General features: G+C 40.5%; 1 protein-coding gene across 1 annotated transcript in view; it reads right to left on the bottom strand.

Moving 5' to 3' along the window:
• The window catches only part of LOC117329904 (sodium- and chloride-dependent GABA transporter 2-like), a 70,608-nt gene that overhangs the window by 11,532 nt on the left and 34,269 nt on the right, over positions 1-24,807 (bottom strand). Inside the window, exons 5-11 of the mRNA XM_033888124.1 lie at positions 23,506-23,640; positions 22,774-22,847; positions 20,563-20,705; positions 10,984-11,096; positions 9,171-9,308; positions 3,451-3,550; positions 2,232-2,332 (exon numbers count right to left, since the gene is read on the bottom strand). Coding sequence (XP_033744015.1) covers positions 2,232-2,332; positions 3,451-3,550; positions 9,171-9,308; positions 10,984-11,096; positions 20,563-20,705; positions 22,774-22,847; positions 23,506-23,640 — 804 coding nt within the window. The remainder of the gene's footprint in view (positions 1-2,231; positions 2,333-3,450; positions 3,551-9,170; positions 9,309-10,983; positions 11,097-20,562; positions 20,706-22,773; positions 22,848-23,505; positions 23,641-24,807) is intronic.

Genomic DNA, 24,807 nt, shown 5'->3' with positions numbered 1-24,807 from the left:
CATACAGAGATAGACAGTACAGTCCAACAGATCCCCATATACCTACCATACAGAGATAGACAGTACAGTCCAACAGATCCCCATATACCTACCATACAGAGATAGACAGTACAGTCCAACAGATCCCCATATACCTACCATACAGAGATAGACAGTACAGTCCAACAGATCCCCATATACCTACCATACAGAGATAGACAGTACAGTCCAACAGATCCCATATACCTACCATACAGAGATAGACAGTACAGTCCAACAGATCCCCATATACCTACCATACAGAGATAGACAGTACAGTCCAACACATCCCCATATACCTACCATACAGAGATAGACAGTACAGTCCAACAGATCCCCATATACCTACCATACAGAGATAGACAGTACAGTCCAACAGATCCCCATATACCTACCATACAGAGATAGGAGACAGTACAGTCCAACAGATCCCCATATACCTACCATACAGAGATAGACAGTACAGTCCAACAGATCCCCATATACCTACCATACAGAGATAGACAGTACAGTCCAACAGATCCCCATATACCTACCATACAGAGATAGACAGTACAGTCCAACACATCCCCATATACCTACCATACAGAGATAGGGGACAGTACAGTCCAACACATCCCCATATACCTACCATACAGAGATAGGGGACAGTCCAACAGATCCCTATATACCTACCATACAGAGATAGACAGTACAGTCCAACAGATCCCCATATACCTACCATACAGAGATAGGAGACAGTACAGTCCAACAGATCCCCATATACCTACCATACAGAGATAGGGGACAGTACTGTCCAACAGATCCCCATATACCTACCATACAGAGATAGGGGACAGTACAGTCCAACACATCCCCATATACCTACCATACAGAGATAGACAGTACAGTCCAACACATCCCCATATACCTACCATACAGCGATAGACAGTACAGTCCAACAGATCCCCATATACCTACCATACAGAGATAGACAGTACAGTCCAACAGATCCCCATATACCTACCATACAGAGATAGACAGTACAGTCCAACAGATCTCCATATACCTACCATACAGAGATAGACAGTACAGTCCAACACATCCCCATATACCTATCATACAGAGATAGACAGTACAGTCCAACAGATCCCCATATACCTACCATACAGAGATAGATAGTACAGTCCAACAGATCTCCATATACCTACCATACAGAGATAGACAGTACAGTCCAACACATCCCCATATACCTATCATACAGAGATAGACAGTACAGTCCAACAGATCCCCATATACCTACCATACAGAGATAGACAGTACAGTCCAACAGATCCCCATATACCTACCATACAGAGATAGGAGACAGTACAGTCCAACAGATCCCCATATACCTACCATACAGAGATAGGGGACAGTACAGTCCAACAGATCCCCATATACCTACCATACAGAGAGAGACAGTACAGTCCAACAGATCCCCATATACCTACTATACAGAGATAGACAGTACAGTCCAACAGATCCCCATATACCTACCATACAGAGATAGACAGTACAGTCCAACACATCCCCATATACCTACCATACAGAGATAGACAGTACAGTCCAACACATCCCCATATACCTACCATACAGAGATAGGGGACAGTCCAACAGATCCCTATATACCTACCATACAGAGATAGACAGTACAGTCCAACAGATCCCCATATACCTACCATACAGAGATAGGAGACAGTACAGTCCAACAGATCACCATATACCTACCATACAGAGATAGGGGACAGTACTGTCCAACAGATCGCCATATACCTACCATACAGAGATAGGGGACAGTACAGTCCAACACATCCCCATATACCTACCATACAGCGATAGACAGTACAGTCCAACACATCCGCATATACCTACCATACAGAGATAGGGGACAGTCCAACACATCCCCATATACCTACCATACAGAGATAGACAGTACAGTCCAACAGATCCCCATATACCTACCATACAGAGATAGACAGTACAGTCCAACACATCCCCATATACCTACCATACAGAGATAGACAGTACAGTCCAACAGATCTCCATATACCTACCATACAGAGATAGACAGTACAGTCCAACAGATCCCCATATACCTACCATACAGAGATAGACAGTACAGTCCAACAGATCCCCATATACCTACCATACAGAGATAGACAGTACAGTCCAACAGATCCCCATATACCTACCATACAGAAGATGGGAGACAGTACAGTCCAACAGATCCCCATAAAAGGATTGATTTTGTATCCCATCATCATTTCAATGTTGTTATAGAAACGTCTGATACCTAAAACAAACACGACATCGTTAATAAAGGGAATTAGCTAGTTGCTTGTTGATATGTTGTGATCCTGATATTGAAGGATTTAAATTTTGCCGGACATATTGTATTTTTTTTTTATAACATAATCCTCTTTCAGTATCTATACACTATTTCCAGCAGTATTTAAGGGCCTCAATGCCTATTTTATAGAAATCCTTTTCTTGGCTCTTCATAAAGTCATCTACTATATGTTAGGGTTAGGGTTAGGGTGCCTGAATTAGCTGTTTTCTGTTTTAAAAATAGATGAAAGTCTGATGGGTCGAGATCAGGTGAATAAAGCGGATGATCAATCAATTTAAAGCCACAATCGTGAATGGCAGCCATGACAATAATAGACTTGTGAACAGGAGCATTGTCCTGATGGAATAACACACCTTTAGTGAGCTTTTCGCGGCTCTTAAGTTTAATATTTTCCCGTAACTGACTCAGAAGTGAAGCATACTATGTGCCATTGATTGTTTGTCCCTTTGGAGATTATCTGTCAACAGAATACCATTCGCATCCCAGAATACCGATGCCATAACCTTCCCAGCTGATGGAACAGTATTTTCCGTTGTTTCGATTGTTGTTTGGCCTCTGGGGTAAAATGTTGGACCCATGTTTCATCCATAGTGACGAATCTCAAATATCATATGAATGGGTATCTTTCCCTAGTGTTACTAACATATAATATATAGTAGTATATGATACCATCATTAAAGGTTTGACACCTACCAAAAGTGTTCAACTTTTTTTGGGAAATATTAGATCGCTGCTCTTGTCCATTTTGCAAAAGCCGCTTGTCTTGTTTACTTTAGAGTGCTACCTCGTCGATATAAACTAACCAAATGAGACCAGTCCTTGGGTACACGGCCCTATATAGTCAGAAAATAGTAGGACTTAAAAAGAACATCCTTGAGTACCTCCTTCAATACGAGGCTCACAACATATCGATCAACTCTCGTATCAGATCAGAAAAGTAAGACAATGGAAATATTTTATATACGCTAGTTAAAGATCACAGAACCAGTAAACGGCTTTGCAAATTAAAGAATGCAGGAATGACCATGGATTATTATCTGATAATGGTAACAATTACTTACCGTAAATCCAGGCGACCGCTACACATTCGAAGAAGGCAACAAACAAAATAATCCGACTTCCAGAATAGTAGTCAAACAGCTGGAACACGTACATTCCGCCCTGGGAACAAAAAAATAGCATGTGCACACATTCCCGGTAATAACCCATTCATAATTCTTTGGCAACATATCAATCACCCGAACATCCCTCCCTACCAGCTTATCAATAACCAATAAACTCCTTAACTATCTATAAATAGCTCAAACATCCCTCTCTTGGTAGGAGACAATGAACATACCTCTGTTACCATGGAGAGCCCCACTAAGTAGGAGACAGGGAACATACCTCTGTTACCATGGAGAGCCCCACTAGGTAGGGGAAAGATAACATACCTCTGTTACCATGGAGAGCCCCACTAGGTAGGAGACAGGGAACATACCCCTGTTACCATGGAGAGCCCCACTAGGAAGGGGATAGATAACATACCTCTGTTACCATAGAGAGCCCCACTAGGTAGGGGATAGATAACATACCTCTGTTACCATAGAGAGCCCCACTAGGTAGGGGATAGATAACATACCTCTGTTACTATGGAGAGCCCCACTAGGTAGGGGATAGATAACATACCTCTGTTGCCATGGAGAGCCCCACTAGGTAGGAGATAGATAACATACCTCTGTTACCATGGAGAGCCCCACTAGGTAGGAGATGGATAACATACCCCTGTTACCATGGAGAGCCCCACTAGGTAGGAGTTAGATAACATACCTCTGTTACCATGGAGAGCCCCACTAAGTAGGAGACAGGGAACATACCTCTGTTACCATGGAGAGCCCCACTAGGTAGGAGATAGATAACTTACCTGTTACCATGGAGAGCCCCACTAAGTAGGAGATATGGAACATACCTCTGTTACCATGGAGAGCCCCACTAGGTAGGAGACAGATAACATACCTCTGTTACCATGGAGAGCCCCACTAGGTAGGAGATAGATAACATACCTCTGTTACCATGGAGAGCCCCACTAGGGAAGAGATAAATAACATACCTCTGTTACCATGGAGAGCCCCGCTAGGTAGGAGATGGATAACATACCTCTGTTACCATGGAGAGCCCCACTAGGTAGGAGTTAGATAACATACCTCTGTTGCCATGGAGAGCCCAACTAAGTAGGAGACGGGGAACATACCTCTGTTACCATGGAGAGCCCCAATAGGTAGGAGATAGATAACAAACCTCTGTTACCATGGAGAGCCCCACTAGGTAGGAGACAGGGAACATACCTCTGTTACCATGGAGAGCCCCACTAGGAGGGGGTAGATAACATACCTCTGTTACCATAGAGAGCCCCACTAGGTAGGAGACAGGGAACATACCTCTGTTACCATGGGGAGCCCCACTAGGAGGGGGTAGATAACATACCTCTGTTACCATGGGGAGCCCCACTAGGTAGTGGATAGGGAACATACCTCTGTTACCATGGAGAGTCCCACTAGGTAGGAGACAGGGAACATACCTCTGTTACCATGGGGAGCCCCACTAGGAGGGGGTAGATAACATACCTCTGTTACCATGGGGAGCCCCACTAGGTAGTGGATAGGGAACATACCTCTGTTACCATGGAGAGCCCCACTAGGTAGGAGATGGATAACATAACTCTGTTACCATGGAGAGCCCCACTAGGTAGGAGATAGATAACATACCTCTGTTACCATGGAGAGCCCCACTAGGTAGGAGATAGGGAACATACCTCTGTTACCATGAAGAGCCCCACTAGGTAGGAGACAGGGAACATACCTCTGTTACCATGGAGATCCCCACTAGGTAGGGGATAGATAACATACCTCTGTTACCATGGAGAGCCCCACTAGGTAGGAGACAGGGAACATACCTCTGTTACCATGGAGAGCCCCACTAGGTAGGGGATAGATAACATACCTCTGTTACCATGGGGAGCCCCACTAGGTAGTGGATAGGGAACATACCTCTGTTACCATGGAGAGCCCCACCAGATAGGGTATAGATAACATACCTCTGTTACCATGGAGAGCCCCACTAGGTAGGAGAGAGATAACATACCTCTGTTACCATGGAGAGCCCCACTAGGTAGGGGATAGAGAACATACCTCTGTTACCATGGAGAGCCCCACTAGGTAGGAGACAGGGAACATACCTCTGTTACCATGGAGAGCCCCACTAGGTAGGAGATAGATAACATACCTCTGTTACCATGGAGAGCCCCACTAGGGAAGAGATGGATAACATACCTCTGTTACCATGGAGAGCCCCACTAGGTAGGTGTTAGATAACATACCTCTGTTACCATGGAGAGCCCCACTAGGTAGGGGATAGGGAACATACCTCTGTTACCATGGAGAGCCCCACTAGGTAAGAGACAGATAACATACTTCTGTTACCATGGGGAGCCCCACTAGGTAGTGGATAGGGAATATACCTCTGTTACCATGGAGAGCCCCACTAGGTAGGGTATAGATAACATACCTCTGTTACCATGGAGAGCCCCACTAGGTAGGGGATAGAGAACATACCTCTGTTACCATGGAGAGCCCCACTAGGTAGGAGACAGGGAACATACCTCTGTTACCATGGAGAGCCCAACTAGGTAGGAGATAGATAACATACCTCTGTTATCATGGAGAGCCCCACTAGGGAAGAGATGAATAACATACCTCTGTTACCATGGAGAGCCCCACTAGGTAGGGGATAGAGAACATACCTCTGTTACCATGGAGAGCCCCACTAGGTAGGAGACAGGGAACATACCTCTGTTACCATGAAGAGCCCCACTAGGTAGGAGTTAGATAACATACCTCTGTTACCATGGAGAGCCCCACTAGGTAGGGGATAGGGAACATACCTCTGTTACCATGGAGAGCCCCACTAGGTAGGAGTTAGATAACATACCTCTGTTACCATGTAGAGCCCAACTAGGTAGGAGACAGGACACATACCTCTGTTACCATGGAGAGCCTCACTAGATAGGAGAGAGATAACATGCCTCTGTTACCATGGGGAGCCCCACTAGGTAGGAGATAGATAACATACCTCTGTTACCATGGAGAGCCCCACTAGGTAGGAGATAGATAACATACCTCTGTTACCATGGAGAGCCCCACTAGGTAGGAGACAGGACACATACCTCTGTTACCATGGAGAGCCCCACTAGGGAAGAGATAGATAACATACCTCTGTTAGCATGGAGAGCCCCACTAGGTAGGAGATAGATAACATACCTCTGTTATCATGGAGAGCCCCACTAGGTAGGGGACAGATAACATACCTCTGTTACCATGGAGAGCCCAACTAAGTAGGAGATAGATAACATACCTCTGTTACCATGGAGAGCCCCACTAGAGAAGAGATAGATAACATACCTCTGTTACCATGGAGAGCCCCACTAGGTAGGAGTTAGATAACATACCTCTGTTACCATGGAGAGCCCCACTAGGTAAGGGATAGAGAACATACCTCTGTTACCATGGAGAGCCCCACTAGGTAAGGGATAGAGAACATACCTCTGTTACCATGGAGAGCCCCACTAGGTAAGGGATAGAGAACATACCTCTGTTATCATGGAGAGCCACTAGGTAGGAGTTAGATAACATACTTCTGTTACCATGGAGAGCCCCACTAGGTAGGAGATAGATAGCATACCTCCGTTACCATAGAGAGCCCCACTAGGTAGGGGATAGATAACATACCTCTGTTACCATGGAGAGCCCCACTAGGTAGGGGATAGAGAATATACCTCTGTTACCATGGAGAGCCCCACTAGGAGGGGGTAGATAACATACCTCTGTTACCATAGGGAGCCCCACTAGGTAGTGGATAGGGAACATACCTCTGTTACCATGGAGAGCCCCACTAGGTAGGAGATGGATAACATACCTCTGTTACCATGGGGAGCCCCACTAGGTAGTGGATAGGGAACATACCTCTGTTACCATGGAGAGCCCCACTAGGTAGGGGATAGATAACATACCTCTGTTACCATGGGGAGCCCCACTAGGTAGTGGATAGGGAACATACCTCTGTTACCATGGAGAGCCCCACTAGGTAGGGGATAGGGAACATACCTCTGTTACCATGGAGAGCCCCACTAGGTAGGAGACAGATAACATACCTCTGTTACCATGGAGAGCCCCACTAGGTAGGAGACAGATAACATACCTCTGTTACCATGGAGAGCCCCACTAGGTAGGAGACAGATAACATACCTCTGTTACCATGGAGAGCCCCACTAGGTAAGAGACAGATAACATACCTCTGTTACCATGGAGAGCCCCACTAGGTAGGAGACAGATAACATACCTCTGTTACCATGGAGAGCCCCACTAGGTAGGAGACAGATAACATACCTCTGTTACCATGGAGAGCCCCACTAGGGAAGAGATAAATAACATACCTCTGTTACCATGGAGAGCCCCACTAGGTAGGAGACAGATAACATACCTCTGTTACCATTGAGAGCCCCACTAGGTAGGAGACAGATAACATACCTCTGTTACCATGGAGAGCCCCACTAGGTAGGAGACAGATAACATACCTCTGTTACCATGGAGAGCCCCACTAGGTAAGAGACAGATAACATACCTCTGTTACCATGGAGAGCCCCACTAGGTAGGAGACAGATAACATACCTCTGTTACCATGGAGAGCCCCACTAGGTAGGAGACAGATAATATACCTCTGTTACCATGGAGAGCCCCACTAGGGAAGAGATAAATAACATACCTCTGTTACCATGGAGAGCCCCGCTAGGTAGGGGATAGATAACATACCTCTGTTATCATGGAGAGCCCCACTAGGTAGGAGATAGAGAACATACCTCTGTTACCATGGAGAGCCCCACTAGATAGGAGACAGATAACATACCTCTGTTACCATGGAGAGCCCCACTAGGTAGGAAATAGATAACATACCTCTATTATCATGGAGAGCCCCACTAGGTAAGGGATAGAGAACATACCTCTGTTACCATGGAGAGCCCCACTAGGTAGGAGTTAGACAACATACCTCTGTTACCATGGAGAGCCCCACTAGGTAAGGGATAGAGAACATACCTCTGTAACCATGGAGAGCCCAACTAGGTAGGAGTTAGATAACATACCTCTGTTACCATGGAGAGCCCCACTAGGTAAGGGATAGAGAACATACCTCTGTTACCATGGAGAGCCCCACTAGGTAGGAGTTAGATAACATACTTCTGTTACCATGGAGAGCCCCACTAGGTAGGAGTTAGACAACATACCTCTGTTACCATGGAGAGCCCCACTAGGTAGGAGTTAGACAACATACCTCTGTTACCATGGAGAGCCCCACTAGGTAGGAGATAGATAGCATACCTCCGTTACCATAGAGAGCCCCACTAGGTAGGAGTTAGACAACATACCTCTGTTACAATGGAGAGCCCCACTAGGTAGGGGATAGAGAACATACCTCTGTTATCATGGAGAGCCCCACTAGGTAGGAGTTAGATAACATACTTCTGTTACCATGGAGAGCCCCACTAGGTAGGAGTTAGACAACATACCTGTTACCGTCGATAGCCCCACTAGGTAGGAGACAGATAACATACCTCTGTTACCATAGAGAGCCCCACTAGGTAGGGGACAGGGAACATACCTCTGTTACCATGGAGAGCCCCACTAGGTAGGAGACAGATAACATACCTATGTTACCATGGAGAGCCCCACTAGGTAGGAGATAGATAACATACCTCTGTTACCATGGAGAGCCCCACTAGGTAGGAGACAGCACACACGCAACCAATGAAGACTTCCTTCCTGTAACCTTGCCTCAGGTAGTTTGGCCACTGGTCAACTATAGCGGTCACTACGCCTTCTACCCCCACAAACTGTGGAGATTAAAAGATTCCAGGTATTACACCACGCCCTATCATGATAATACAAAGTAGGACGTATAAAAGAAGATTACTTATACAGGTTACATCTGTAGTTACCTAGGAGATAACGTATATAGTTATATCTGTAGTTACCTAGGATATAACATATATAGTTATATCTATAGTTACCTAGGAGATAACGTATATAGTTATATCTGTAGTTACCAAGGAGATAACGTATATAGTTATATCTGTAGTTACCTAGGAGATAACGTATATAGTTATATATGTAGTTACCAAGGAGATAACGTATATAGTTATATCTGTAGTTACCTAGGAGATAACGTATATAGTTATATATGTAGTTACCAAGGAGATAACGTATATAGTTATATCTGTAGTTACCTGGGAAATAACGTATATAGTTATATCTGTAGTTACCTAGGAGATAACGTATAGTTATATCTGTAGTTACCTAGAAAATAACGTATAGTTATATCTGTAGTTACCTAGGAGATAACGTATATAGTTATATCTATAGTTACCTAGGAGATAACGTATATAGCTATATCTGTAGTTACCTAGGAGATAACGTATATAGTTACATCTGTAGTTACCTAGGAGATAACGTATATAGTTATATCTATAGTTACCTAGGAGATAACGTATATAATTATATCTGTAGTTACCTAGGAGATTACGTATATAGTTATATCTGTAGTTACCTAGGAGATTACGTATATAGTTATTTATATATAGTTACCTAGGAGATAACGTATATAGTTATATCTGTAGTTACCTAGGAGATAACATATCTAGTTATATCTGTAGTTACCTAGGAGATAACATATCTAGTTATATCTGTAGTTACCTAGGAGATAACGTATATAGTTATATCTATAATTACCTAGGAGATAACGTATATAGTTATATCTGTAGTTACCTAGGAGATAACGTATATAGTTATATATGTAGTTACCTAGGAGATAACGTATATAGTTATATCTGTAGTTACCTAGGAGATAACGTATATAGTTATATCTGTAGTTACCTAGGAGATAACGCATACAGTTATATATATAGTTACCTAGGAGATAACGTATATAGTTATATCTGTAGTTACCTAGGAGATAACGTATATAGTTATATATGTAGTTACCTAGGAGATAACGTATATAGTTATATCTGTAGTTACCTAGGAGATAACGCATATAGTTATATATATAGTTACCTAGGAGATAACGTATATAGTTATATCTGTAGTTACCTAGGAGATAACGTATATAGTTATATCTGTAGTTACCTAGGAGATAACGTATATAGTAATATCTGTAGTTACCTAGGAGATAACATATCTAGTTATATCTGTAGTTACCTAGGAGATAACGTATATAGTTATATCTGTAGTTACCTAGGAGATAACGTATATAGTTATATCTGTAGTTACCTAGGAGATAACGCATACAGTTATATATATAGTTACCTAGGAGATAATGTATATAGTTATATCTGTAGTTACCCTGGAGATTAAGTATATTGTTATATCTGTAGTTACCTAGGAGATAACGTATATAGACTCTATCTGTAGTTACCAAAGAGATGACATATATTTTTGTCTTATCCAAAAAAGATATTGATAATAAAAGAATCCTTTGGATACCTAAAAATATTAAATGTTAAAACCTACCTGGCTGTCTAGACCGAGGAGGATCACCATCAAGAAGAAGAGAACGGACCAGATAGGAGCTCCAGGCATGAGTGACACGGCCTTGGGATAGGCTATAAAGGCTAGGCCTGGACCTATGCAAAGAATAATGGCGAGAAAATAACATTTTGAAATAAACATCTACATATTGATTTGACCGCCACTTAGTGATGATGACGATATGTTGAGACGAGATTAAGTTACTCACACTTTGGTCATTTCCTAATGTCTGTTTGGTATACATCTAATGTCTGATGGGTATACATCTAATGTCTGATGGGTATATATCTAATGTCTGATGGGTATATATCTGATGTCTGATGGGTATATATCTAATGTCTGATGGGTATATATCTAATGTCTGATGGGTATACATCTAATGTCTGATGGGTATATATCTAATGTCTGATGGGTATACATCTAATGTCTGATGGGTATATATCTAATGTCTGATGGGTATATATCTAATGTCTGATGGGTATACATCTAATGTCTGATGGGTATATATCTAATGTCTGATGGGTATACATCTAATGTCTGATGGGTATATATCTAATGTCTGATGGGTATATATCTAATGTCTGATGGGTATATATCTAATGTCTGATGGGTATATATCTAATGTCTGATTGGGTATATATCTAATGTCTGATGGGTATATATCTAATGTCTGATTGGTATATATCTAATGTCTGATGGGTATACATCTAATGTCTGATGGGTATACATCTAATGTCTGATGGGTATATATCTAATGTCTGATGGGTATATATCTAATGTCTGATGGGTATATATCTAATGTCTGATGGGTATATATCTAATGTCTGATGGGTATACATCTAATGTCTGATGGGTATATATCTAATGTCTGATGGGTATACATCTAATGTCTGATGGGTATACATCTAATGTCTGATGGGTATACATCTAATGTCTGATGGGTATATATCTAATGTCTGATGGGTATATATCTAATGTCTGATTGGTATACATCTAATGTCTGATGGGTATATCATCTAATGTCTGATGGGTATACATCTAATGTCTGATGGGTATATATCTAATGTCTGATGGGTATATATCTAATGTCTGATGGGTATACATCTAATGTCTGATGGGTATACATCTAATGTCTGATGGGTATATATCTAATGTCTGATGGGTATACATCTAATGTCTGATGGGTATATATCTAATGTCTGATGGGTATATATCTAATGTCTGATGGGTATACATCTAATTTCTGATGGGTATATATCTAATGTCTGATGGATATACATCTAATGTCTGATGGGTATACATCTAATGTCTGATGGGTATACTATCTAATGTCTGATGGGTATATATCTAATGTCTGATGGGTATATATCTAATGTCTGATGGGTATATATCTAATGTCTGATGGGTATTATATCTAATGTCTGATGGGTATACATCTAATGTTGATGGGTATACATCTAATGTCTGATGGGTATACATCTAATGTCTGATGGGTATATATCTAATGTCTGATGGGTATATATCTAATGTCTGATGGGTATATATCTAATGTCTGATGGGTATATATCTAATGTCTGATGGGTATATATCTAATGTCTGATGGGTATATATCTAATGTCTGATGGGTATACATCTAATGTCTGATGGGTATACATCTAATGTCTGATGGGTATATATCTAATGTCTGATGGGTATATATCTAATGTCTGATGGGTATATCATCTAATGTCTGATGGGTATACATCTAATGTCTGATGGGTATACATCTAATGTCTGATGGGTATACATCTAATGTCTGATGGGTATACATCTAATGTCTGATGGGTATATATCTAATGTCTGATGGGTATATATCTAATGTCTGATGGGTATACATCTTATGTCTGATGGGTATACATCTAATGTCTGATGGGTATACATCTAATGTCTGATGGGTATACATCTAATGTCTGATGGGTATATATCTAATGTCTGATGGGTATACATCTAATGTCTGATGGGTATATATCTAATGTCTGATGGGTATACATCTAATGTCTGATGGGTATACATCTAATGTCTGATGGGTATACATCTAATGTCTGATGGGTATATATCTAATGTCTGATGGGTATATATCTAATGTCTGATGGGTATATATCTAATGTCTGATGGGTATACATCTAATGTCTGATGGGTATACATCTAATGTCTGATGGGTATACATCTAATGTCTTATGGGTATATATCTAATGTCTGATGGATATACATCTAATGTCTTATGGGTATACATCTAATGTCTGATGGGTATATATCTAATGTCTGATGGGTATATATCTAATGTCTGATGGGTATACATCTAATGTCTGATGGGTATATATCTAATGTCTGATGGGTATATATCTAATGTCTGATGGGTATACATCTAATTTCTGATGGGTATATATCTAATGTCTGATGGATATACATCTAATGTCTGATGGGTATACATCTAATGTCTGATGGGTATATATCTAATGTCTGATGGGTATATATCTAATGTCTGATGGGTATATATCTAATGTCTGTTTGGTATATATCTAATGTCTGATGGGTATACATCTTATGTCTGATGGGTATATATCTAATGTCTGATGGGTATACATCTAATGCCTGTTTGGTATATATCTAATGTCTGATGGGTATATATCTAATGTCTGTTTGGTATATATCTAATGTCTGATGGGTATATATCTAATGTCTGATGGATATACATCTAATGTCTGATGGATATACATCTAATGTCTGATGGGTATATATCTAATGTCTGATGGGTATATATCTAATGTCTGATGGGTATATATCTAATGTCTGATGGATATACATCTAATGTCTGATGGGTATATATCTAATGTCTGATGGGTATATATCTAATGTCTGATGGGTATATATCTAATGTCTGATGGATATACATCTAATGTCTGATGGATATACATCTAATGTCTGATGGGTATATATCTAATGTCTGATGGGTATATATCTAATGTCTGATGGGTATATATCTAATGTCTGATGGGTATATATCTAATGTCTGATGGGTATATATCTAATGTCTGATGGGTATATATCTAATGTCTGTTTGGTATATATCTAATGTCTGATGAGTATATATCTAATGTCTGATGGATATACATCTAATGTCTGATGGGTATATATCTAATGTCTGATGGGTATATATCTAATGTCTGATGGGTATATATCTAATGTCTGATGGGTATATATCTAATGTCTGATGGGTATATATCTAATGTCTGTTTGGTATATATCTAATGTCTGATGGGTATATATCTAATGTCTGATGGATATACATCTAATGTCTGATGGATATACATCTAATGTCTGATGGGTATACATCTAATGTCTGATGGGTATATATCTAATGTCTGATGGGTATATATCTAATGTCTGATGGGTATACATCTAATGTCTGATGGGTATATATCTAATGTCTGATGGGTATATATCTAATGTCTGATGGGTATATATCTAATGTCTGATGGGTATATATCTAATGTCTGATGGGTATACATCTAATGTCTGATGGGTATATATCTAATGTCTGATGGGTATACATCTAATGTCTGATGGGTATATATCTAATGTCTGTTTGGTATATCTAATGTCTGATGGGTATATATCTAATGTCTGATGGGTATACATCTAATGTCTGATGGGTATATATCTAATGTCTGATGGGTATATATCTAATGTCTGATGGGTATACATCTAATGTCTTATGGGTTTATATCTAATGTCTGATGGATATACATCTAATGTCTTATGGGTATACATCTAATGTCTGATGGGTATATATCTAATGTCTGATGGGTATATATCTAATGTCTGATGGGTATACATCTAATGTCTGATGGGTATATATCTAATGTCTGATGGGTATATATCTAATGTCTGATGGGTATACATCTAATGTCTGATGGGTATATATCTAATGTCTGATGGGATATACATCTAATGTCTGATGGGTATACATCTAATGTCTGATGGGTATATATCTAATGTCTGATGGGTATATATCTAATGTCTGATGGGTATATATCTAATGTCTGATTGGTATATATCTAATGTCTGATGGGTATACATCTAATGTCTGATGGGTATATATCTAATGTCTGATGGGTATACTATCTAATGTCTGATGGGTATATATCTAATGTCTGATGGGTATATATCTAATGTCTGATTGGTATATATCTAATGTCTGATGGGTATATATCTAATGTCTGATGGATATACATCTAATGTCTGATGGTATATATCTAATGTCTGATGGGTATATCTAATGTCTGATGGGTATATTTATATCTAATGTCTGATGGGTATATATCTAATGTCTGATGGGTATATATCTAATGTCTGATGGGTATATATCTAATGTCTGATGGGTATATATCTAATGTCTGATGGGTATATATCTAATGTCTGATGGGTATATATCTAATGTCTGATGGGTATATATCTAATGTCTGATGGGTATATATCTAATGTCTGATGGGTATATATCTAATGTCTGATGGGTATATATCTAATGTCTGATGGGTATATATCTAATGTCTGATGGGTATATATCTAATGTCTGATGGATATACATCTAATGTCTGATGGGTATATATCTAATGTCTGATGGGTATATATCTAATGTCTGATGGGTATATATCTAATGTCTGATGGGTATATATCTAATGTCTGATGGGTATATATCTAATGTCTGATGGTATATATCTAATGTCTGATGGGTATATATCTAATGTCTGATGGGTATATATCTAATGTCTGATGGGTATATATCTAATGTCTGATGGGTATATATCTAATGTCTGATGGGTATATATCTAATGTCTGATGGGTATATATCTAATGTCTGATGGGTATATATCTAATGTCTGATGGGATATACATCTAATGTCTGATGGTATATATCTAATGTCTGATGGGATTATATATCTAATGTCTGATGGGTATATATCTAATGTCTGATGGGTATATATCTAATGTCTGATGGGTATACATCTAATGTCTGATGGGTATATATCTAATGTCTGATGGGTATATATCTAATGTCTGATGGGTATATATCTAATGTCTGATGGGTATATATCTAATGTCTGATGGGTATATATCTAATGTCTGATGGGTATACTATCTAATGTCTGATGGGTATACATCTAATGTCTGATGGGTTATACATCTAATGTCTGATGGGTATATATCTAATGTCTGATGGGTATATATCTAATGTCTGATGGGTATATATCTAATGTCTGATGGGTATAATCTAATGTCTGATGGGTAAGGTCTGATGGGTATACATCTAATGTCTGATGGGTATATCTAATGTCTGATGGTATACATCTAATGTCTGATGGGTATACATCTAATGTCTGATGGGTATATATCTAATGTCTGATGGGTATATATCTAATGTCTGATGGGTATATATCTAATGTCTGATGGGTATACATCTAATGTCTGATAGGTATATATCTAATGTCTGATGGGTATACATCTAATGTCTGATGGGTATATATCTAATGTCTGATGGGTATATATCTAATGTCTGATGGGTATATATCTAATGTCTGATGGGTATACATCTAATGTCTGATGGGTATATATCTAATGTCTGATGGATATACATCTAATGTCTGTTTTTCAACAACACAGATTCTGTATCTCAGATTTGGCATTCGCCATACTGCTTTGTCATTACAAAGTCTCACTTGCCACGTTCAACTTTTGTTAATGTTGTCAACGTTGTCACTCTCACTCCCAATCTTCTCACTCTCCCTCCCAATCTTCTAACTCTCACTCCCAATCTTCTCACTCTCATTCCCCAACTTCTCACTCTCACTCCCAGTCTTCTTACTCTCTCTCCCAGTCTGCTCACTCTCACTCCCCTTTTCCCCACTCTTTCCCTTTTCTTACTCCAAGTCTTTTCACTCTCCTCCTATCTTCTCATACATTCACTCCCAATCTTCCCCTCTTATTTCCCAATCCGTTCACTTACTCCCAATCTGTCAACTCTCACTCCCATCTTCTCACCCCACTCCGTCTTCTTACTCTCTTCTCCAATCTTCTCACTTGCACTCTCACTCCCAATCTTCCTCACTCTCCTCCAATCTTCTCACTCTCACTCCCATCTTCTCACTCTCACTCCCACTTCACCTCTCCCCATCTTCTATCTCTCCTCCATATCTTTCACTTCACCCCCTCCCCCTCTCTCACTCTCACTCCCTATCTTCTCACTCTCACTCCCTATCTCAACTCTCCCTCCCAATTTTCTCACTCTCACTCCCAATCTCCTCACTCTCACTCCCTATCTTCTAACTCTCACTCCATATCTTTTCACTCTCACTCCCAATCTCTCACTCTACTCCTCTTCTCCCTCAATCTTCTCACTCGCACGCCCATCTCCTCACTCTCACTTCCACTCCCACTCTCACTCTCCCCAAATTCTCACTCTCCACTCCCATCTTCTAACTCTCCCCTATCTCTAACTCTCACTCCCTATCTTTCACTCTCACTCCCAAGTCTCTCACTCTCACTTCCTCATCTTCTCCTCCCCCATTCTTTCTCACGTCTCACTCCCAATCTCACCTCCCTCCCAATCTTTCTTCACTCTTCCCAATTTTATCTCCCTCCAATCTTCCTCACTCTCACTTACCCTATCGTTCTAACTCTCACTCCATGTCTTCTCACTCTCACTCCCAATCTTCTCACTCTCACTCCCATCCTTCTTCTCCTCCCAATCGTCCTCAGTCTCCTCCCATCTCCTCACTCCAACCCTATCTTCTACTTCCTCACTCTCATATCTTTCACTCTCACTCCCCAATCCTCTCACTTACACTCCAATTTCTCATCCTCAATCCCAATCTTCTCACAAACACTCCCAATCTTCTAACTCTCACTCCCTATCTTCTCACTCTCACTCCCTGTCTTCTCACTCTCACTCCCAATCTTCTCACTCTCACTCCCAGTCTTCTCACTCTCCCTCCCAATCTTCTCACTCTCCCTCCCAATCTTCTCACTCTTCCTCCCAAATTTCTCACTCTCCCTTCCAATCTTCTCACTCTCACTCCCTATCTTCTCACTCTCACTCCCTGTCTTCTCACTCTCACTCCCAATCTTCTCACTCTCACTCCCAGTCTTCTTACTCTCTCTCCCAATCTCCTCACTCTCACTCCCAATCTCCTCACTCTCACTCCCTATCTTCTAACTCTCACTCCATATCTTTTCACTCTCACTCCCAATCCTCTCACTTACACTCCCAATTTTCTCATCCTCAATCCCAATCTTCTCACAAACACTCCCAATCTTCTAACTCTCACACCCAATCTTCTCACTCTCACTCCCAATCTTCTCACTCTCCCTCCCAATCTTCTCACTCCCCTCCCAATCTTCTCACTCTAACTCCCAATCTTCTCACTCTAACTCCCAATCTTCTCACTCTCACTTCCAATCTTCTCACTCTCAACCCCAATCTTCTTACCCTCACTGCCAATCTTCTCACTCTCACTCCCAATCTTCTCACTCTCCTTCCCAATCTCCTCACTGTCACTCCCACTCTTCTCACTCTCACTCCAACTCTTCTCACTCTCCCTCCCTATCTTTTTACTCTCACTCCCTATCTTCACACTCTTACTCCCAATCTCGTCACTCTCACTCCCAATCTCGTCACTCTCACTCCCAATCTCCTCACTCTTACTCCCAATATCGTCACTCTCACTCCCTATCTTCTCACCTTCACTCCCAATCTTCTTACTCTCTCTCCCAATCTTCTCACTCTCACTCCCTATCTCCTCACTCTCACTCCCAATCTTCTCACTCTCACTTCCAATCTCCTCACTCTCACTCCCAATCTTCTCACTCTCACTCCCAGTCTTCTAACTCTCTCCCTATCTTCTCACTCTCACTCCCAATCTTCTCACTCTCACTCCCAATCTTCTCACTCTCACTCCCTATCTCCTCACTCTCACTCCCAATCTTCTCACTCTCACTCCCAGTCTTCTAACTCTCTCTCCCAATCTCCTCACTCTCACTCCCAATCTCCTCACTCTCACTCCCTATCTTCTAACTCTCACTCCATATCTTTTCACTCTCACTCCCAATCCTCTCACTCTCACTTCCTATCTTCTCACTCCCTATCTTCTCACTCTCACTCCCTATCTTCTAACTCTCCCTCCCAATTTTCTCAGTCTCACTCCTAATCTTCTCACTCTCACTCCCAATCTTCTCACTCTCACACCCAATCTTCTCACTCTCACTCCCAATCTTCTCACTCTCCCTCCCAATCTTCTCACTCCCCCTCCCAATCTTCTCACTCTAACTCCCAATCTTCTCACTCTCACTTCCAATCTTCTCACTCTCACTCCCAATCTTCTCACTCTAACTCCCAATCTTCTCACTCTCACTCCCAATCTTCTCACTCCCCCTCCCAATCTTCTCACTCTAACTCCCAATCTTCTCACTCTAACTCCCAATCTTCTCACTCTCAACCCTAATCTTCTCACCCTCACTGCCAATCTTCTCACTCTCACTCCCAATCTTCTCACTCTCACTCCCTATCTTCTCACTCTCACTCCCAGTCTTCTTACTCTCTCTCCCAATCTCCTCACTCTCACTCCCACTCTTCTCACTCTCCCTCCCAATCTTTTCACTCTCACTCCCTATCTTCTCACTCCCAATCTTCCCACTCTTACTTCCAATCTCCTCACTCTCACTCCCAATCTCGTCACTCTCACTCCCAATCTCGTCACTCTCACTCCCAATCTCGTCACTCTCACTCCCTATCTCCTCACTCTCACTCCCAGTCTTCTTACTCTCTCTCCCAATCTCCTCACTCTCACTCCCAATCTCCCCACTCTCACTCCCTATCTTCTAACTCTCACTCCATATCTTTTCACTCTCACTCCTAATCCTCTCACTTACACTCCCAATTTTCTCATCCTCACTCCCAATCTTCCCACTCACAATCTCAATTTTTTCGCATGTTCTCTTTATGATGGACCTAATTATACAAATCTTATTTGCATTACTACATCAACACACTTGACCAAAAATCTACACGTGTACCTAAACATATCTAATTTACATTATTACATCAATACATTAACACACCTGACAAATGATCTACACGTGTACCTAACCAAATCTAATTGACATTACTACATCAACACACCTGACAAATCATCTACACGTGTACCTAACCATATCTAATTTACATTACTACATCAACACACCTGACAAGTAATATACATGTGTACCTAACCATATCTAATTTACATTATTACATCAATACATCAACACACCTGACAAATCATCTACACGTGTACCTAACCATATCTAATTTACATTACTACATCAACACACCTGACAAGTAATATACACGTGTACCTAACCAAATCTAATTTACATTACTACATCAACATACCTGACAAATAATCTACACGTGTACCTAACCATATCCAATTTACATCATTACATCGACACACCTGACCAATAATTTACATCATTACATCAACACACCTGAAGCTGCCACCTTGTCCACGGTTGTCTCCTGTAAGAATGCCATATGTCCTAATATGGTGAAGATAAGGAAACCAGCAAAAATGCTCGTACCGCTATTGGCTAGGGCAAATATAATGGCGTCCCTGGGGGATAGAGAGACACTGGTTAGTTTAATGAAACACACATAAACCTCACATGGAATTCAAACGTATGTATGATATACTGTTACCATTATAAGCAATGGTATCTAGGTTGTATGAGTTTGGTATTAAGTTGTATGAGTTTGGTATTTAAGTTGTATGAGTTTGGTATTTAAGTTGTATGAGTTTGGTATTAAGTTGTATGAGTTTGGTATTTAAGTTGTATGAGTTTGGTATTTAAGTTGTATGAGTTTGGTATTTAAGTTGTATGAGTTTGGTATTTAAGTTGTATGAGTTTGGTATTAAGTTGTATGAGTTTGGTATTGCTGTTGTATGGCTTTGGTATTTATGTTGTATGAGTTTGGTATTTAAGTTGTATGAGTTTGGTATTTAAGTTGTTACGTTTGGTCTTCGTTGTCTGCGTTTGCTCTTACGTTGTATGAGTTTGGTCTTCCGTTTGTCTGCGTTTGGTCTTCCGTTGTCTGAGTTTGGTCTTTCCGTTGTCTGCGTTTGGTCTGCCGTTGTTGCGTTTGGTATTGTTGTCTGCGTTTGGTCTTTCCGTTGTCTGCGTTTGGTCTTTCCGTTGTCTGTGTTTGGTTTTCCGTTGTCTGCTTTTCGTCTTCCGTTTCTCGTTTGGTCTTTCCGTTGTCTGTGTTTGGTCTTTCCTTGTCTGCGTTTCGTCTTTCCGTTGTCTGCGTTTGGTCTTTCCGTTGTCTGCGTTTGGTCTTCCGTTGTCTGCGTTTGGTCTTCCGTTGTCTGCGTTTGGTCTGCCCTTGTCTGTGTTTGGTCTTTCCGTTGTCTGCGTTTGGTCTTCCGTTGTCTGCGTTTGCTCTTCCGTTTGTCTGCGTTTTGGTCTTCCGTTGTCTGCTTTTTGGTCTTCCGTTGTCTGCGTTTGGTCTTTCCGTTGTCTGCGTTTGGTCTGCCGTTGTCTGCGTTTGGTCTTTCCGTTGTCTGCGTTTGGTCTTGGCCGTTGTTTTGCGTTTTGGTCTTCCTTGTCTCGTTTTTTTTCCCTTTGTCTGCTTTTTGGTCTTCCGTTGTCTGCGTTTGGTCTTCCCGTTGTCTGCTTTTGGTCTTCAGTTGTCTGCGTTGGGTTTACCGTTGTCCTCTTTGGTCTTTCCGTTTTGTTTGTCTTTAACCTTTTGGCCTCGTTTGCTTCCGTTGTCTGCGTTTGTTTCCGTTGCCCTTTTTGCGTTTCTCTTGGTCTTTCCTTTCTGCGTTTTTGGTCTTCCGTTGTCTGGTTTTGGTCTTCTTGTCTGCGTTTGCTCCGTTGTCTGCGTTTGGTCTTCTTGTTGGTTTGTCTTCCGTTGTTGCGTTTGCTTTTCCGTTGTCTGGTTTGGTCTTCCTTTGTCTGTTTGGTTTTTCCGTTGTCTGCGTTCGTTCTTTCCGTTGTCTGCGTTTTGTTTTTCCGTTGTCTGTTTTGGTCTCCGTTGTCTGCGTTTGGTCTTTCCCGTTGGGTTGCTTTGGTCTTCCGTTTGTCTGCGTTTGGTCTTTCCGTTGTCTGCTTTTGTCTTTCTTTTTCCCTGCTTTTGGTCTTTCCTTTGGGTCTGCGTTTTGTTTTGTGTTTGTTTGGTTTTTGTATTGTTTGGTATTTAATTTGTATGATTCGTATTAATTGTTTTTGGTATTTAAGTTGTCTGAGTTTTGGTATTCGGTTGGTTTCGTTTTTTGTTCTTTTGGTTTGTTTTATCGTTTGTTTTCTTCCTTTGTCTGCGTTTGGTTTTCCTTTCGCTTTTTCCTGTTTTTGTTGCGTTTGGTTTCCTTTCTGCTTTTGTCTTTCCTTTCCTGTTTTTGGGTTTTCGTTTTCTTTGGTCTTTGTTGTAGTGTTTGGTTTTCCGTTTGTCTGCGTTTGGTCTTCCTTGTCTTTTGGTCTTTCCCCGTTGTTGGTTTTGGTTTCCTTTGTCTGCTGTTTGGTCTCCTTGGCTGTTGGTCTTCGTGTCTGCGTTTGGTTTTTCCCCCTTGTCTCGTTTGGTCTTCGTTGTCTGCTTTTTCTTCCGTTGTTGGTTTTTGTCTTCAGTTGTTGCGTTTTGGTCTTTTCCGTTCTCTTGTCGTTGGTCTCGGTCCCTTTGGTCTTACCTTAGTTTTGGTGAACTTTAGTAACTGCCTCGCTGTAACACCATGCGGGGATTTGGAGAAGAAAATCTGTGTCCCAGCATCCACCCATACCTGACAACAATACAAACCAGAACATTATTTATTGTTGTTTTAATACATAAATATCAGTGTATCAGTTATTTATTCCACTCTGGGATAATAGACAATGAATGGTAAATCTGACCTCGATCTAACCAGCGTTAATTTTGACGTTGAATAGTAAATCTGACCTCGACCTAACTAACGTTAATTTTGATGTTGAATGGTAAATCTGACCTCGATCTAACCAGTGTTAATTTTGACGTTGAATGGTAAATCTGACCTCGACCTAACTAACGTTAATTTTGATGTTGAATGGTTAATCTGACCTCGATCTTACCAGCGGTAATTTTGATGTTGAATGGTAAATCTAACCTCGATCTAACCAGCGTTAATTTTGATGTTGAATGGTAAATCTGACCTCGATCTCGGATAACTTTGTGATGTTGAATGGTAAATCTGACCTCGATCTCGGATAACTTTGTGATGTTGAATGGTAAATCTGATCTCGATCTAACCAGCGTTAATTTTGATGTTGAATGGTAAATCTGACCTCGATCTAACCAGTGTTAATTTTGATGTTGAATGGTAAATCTGACCTCGATCTAACCAGTGTTAATTTTGATGTTGAATAGTAAATCTGACCTCAATCTGACCAGCGTTAATTTTGATGTTGAATAGTAAATCTGACCTCTATCTCGGATAACTTTGTGATGTTGGGTTTCAGGTAGAACTCGACTCCATCTATAGCACCCTCCAGTAGCGAGTTACGTATCAACAGGGCCGTCATAAACAGGTAAGGTGACGTAGCAGTGACGTACATGACCTGAATTGAGCAAAGAAAATATGGAATATACAAAGATTGACGCGTGGGAGTGCTTCCAGTCTAGCTCATGCTAAACAATTATCAGTCTGTTGTTCTATAAAACATGAACTATAGCATGGATTAGGCGAATAGCATGAGCTATTTTATGGACTTAAGCCCTTTGTATGAACTATATCATGGACTTGGGCCATAAGCATGAACAAGAGGAGGGCTCTTAGCGATTAGTATGAACTATATCATGGACCTATAAGCGATTAGCATGAACTAAATCATGGATCTATAAGTGATTAGTATGAACTATATCATGGATCTATAAGTGACAAGTATGAACTATATCATGGATCTATAAGTGATTAGTATGAACTAAATCATGGATCTATAAGTGATTAGCATGAACTATATCATGGATCTATAAGTGACAAGTATGAACTATATCATGGATCTATAAGTGATTATCATGAGCTATATCATGGATCTATAAGTGACAAGTATGAACTATATCATGGATCTATAAGCGATTAGCATGAACTAAATCATGGATCTATAAGTGATTAGCATGAACTATATCATGGATCTATAAGTGATTAGTATGAACTATATCATGGATCTATAAGTGACAAGCATGAACTATATCATGGATCTATAAGTGACAAGCATGAACTATATCATGGATCTATAAGTGACAAGTATGAACTATATCATGGATCTATAAGTGATTAGCATGAACTATATCATGGATCTATAAGTGATTAGCATGAACTATATCATGGATCTATAAGTGATAAGTATGAACTATATCATGGATCTATAAGTGACAAGCATGAACTATATCATGGATCTATAAGTGACAAGTATGAACTATATCATGGATTAGCATGAACTATATCATGGATCTATAAGTGATTAGTATGAACTATATCATGGATCTATAAGTGAAAAGTATGAACTATATCATGGATCTATAAGTGATTAGCATGAACTATATCATGGATCTATAAGTGACAAGCATGAACTATATCATGGATCTAAGTGACAAGTATGAACTATATCATGGATCTATAAGTGACAAGCATGAACTATATCATGGATCTATAAGTGATTATCATGAGCTATATCATGGATCTATAAGTGAAAAGTATGAACTATATCATGGATCTATAAGTGATG

Source organism: Pecten maximus, chromosome 6, assembly GCF_902652985.1.
Source record: "Pecten maximus chromosome 6, xPecMax1.1, whole genome shotgun sequence".
Taxonomy (NCBI): domain Eukaryota; kingdom Metazoa; phylum Mollusca; class Bivalvia; order Pectinida; family Pectinidae; genus Pecten; species Pecten maximus.
Note: the sequence above shows the minus strand (reverse complement) of the source record. Positions and strands in the feature narration are given on the sequence as shown.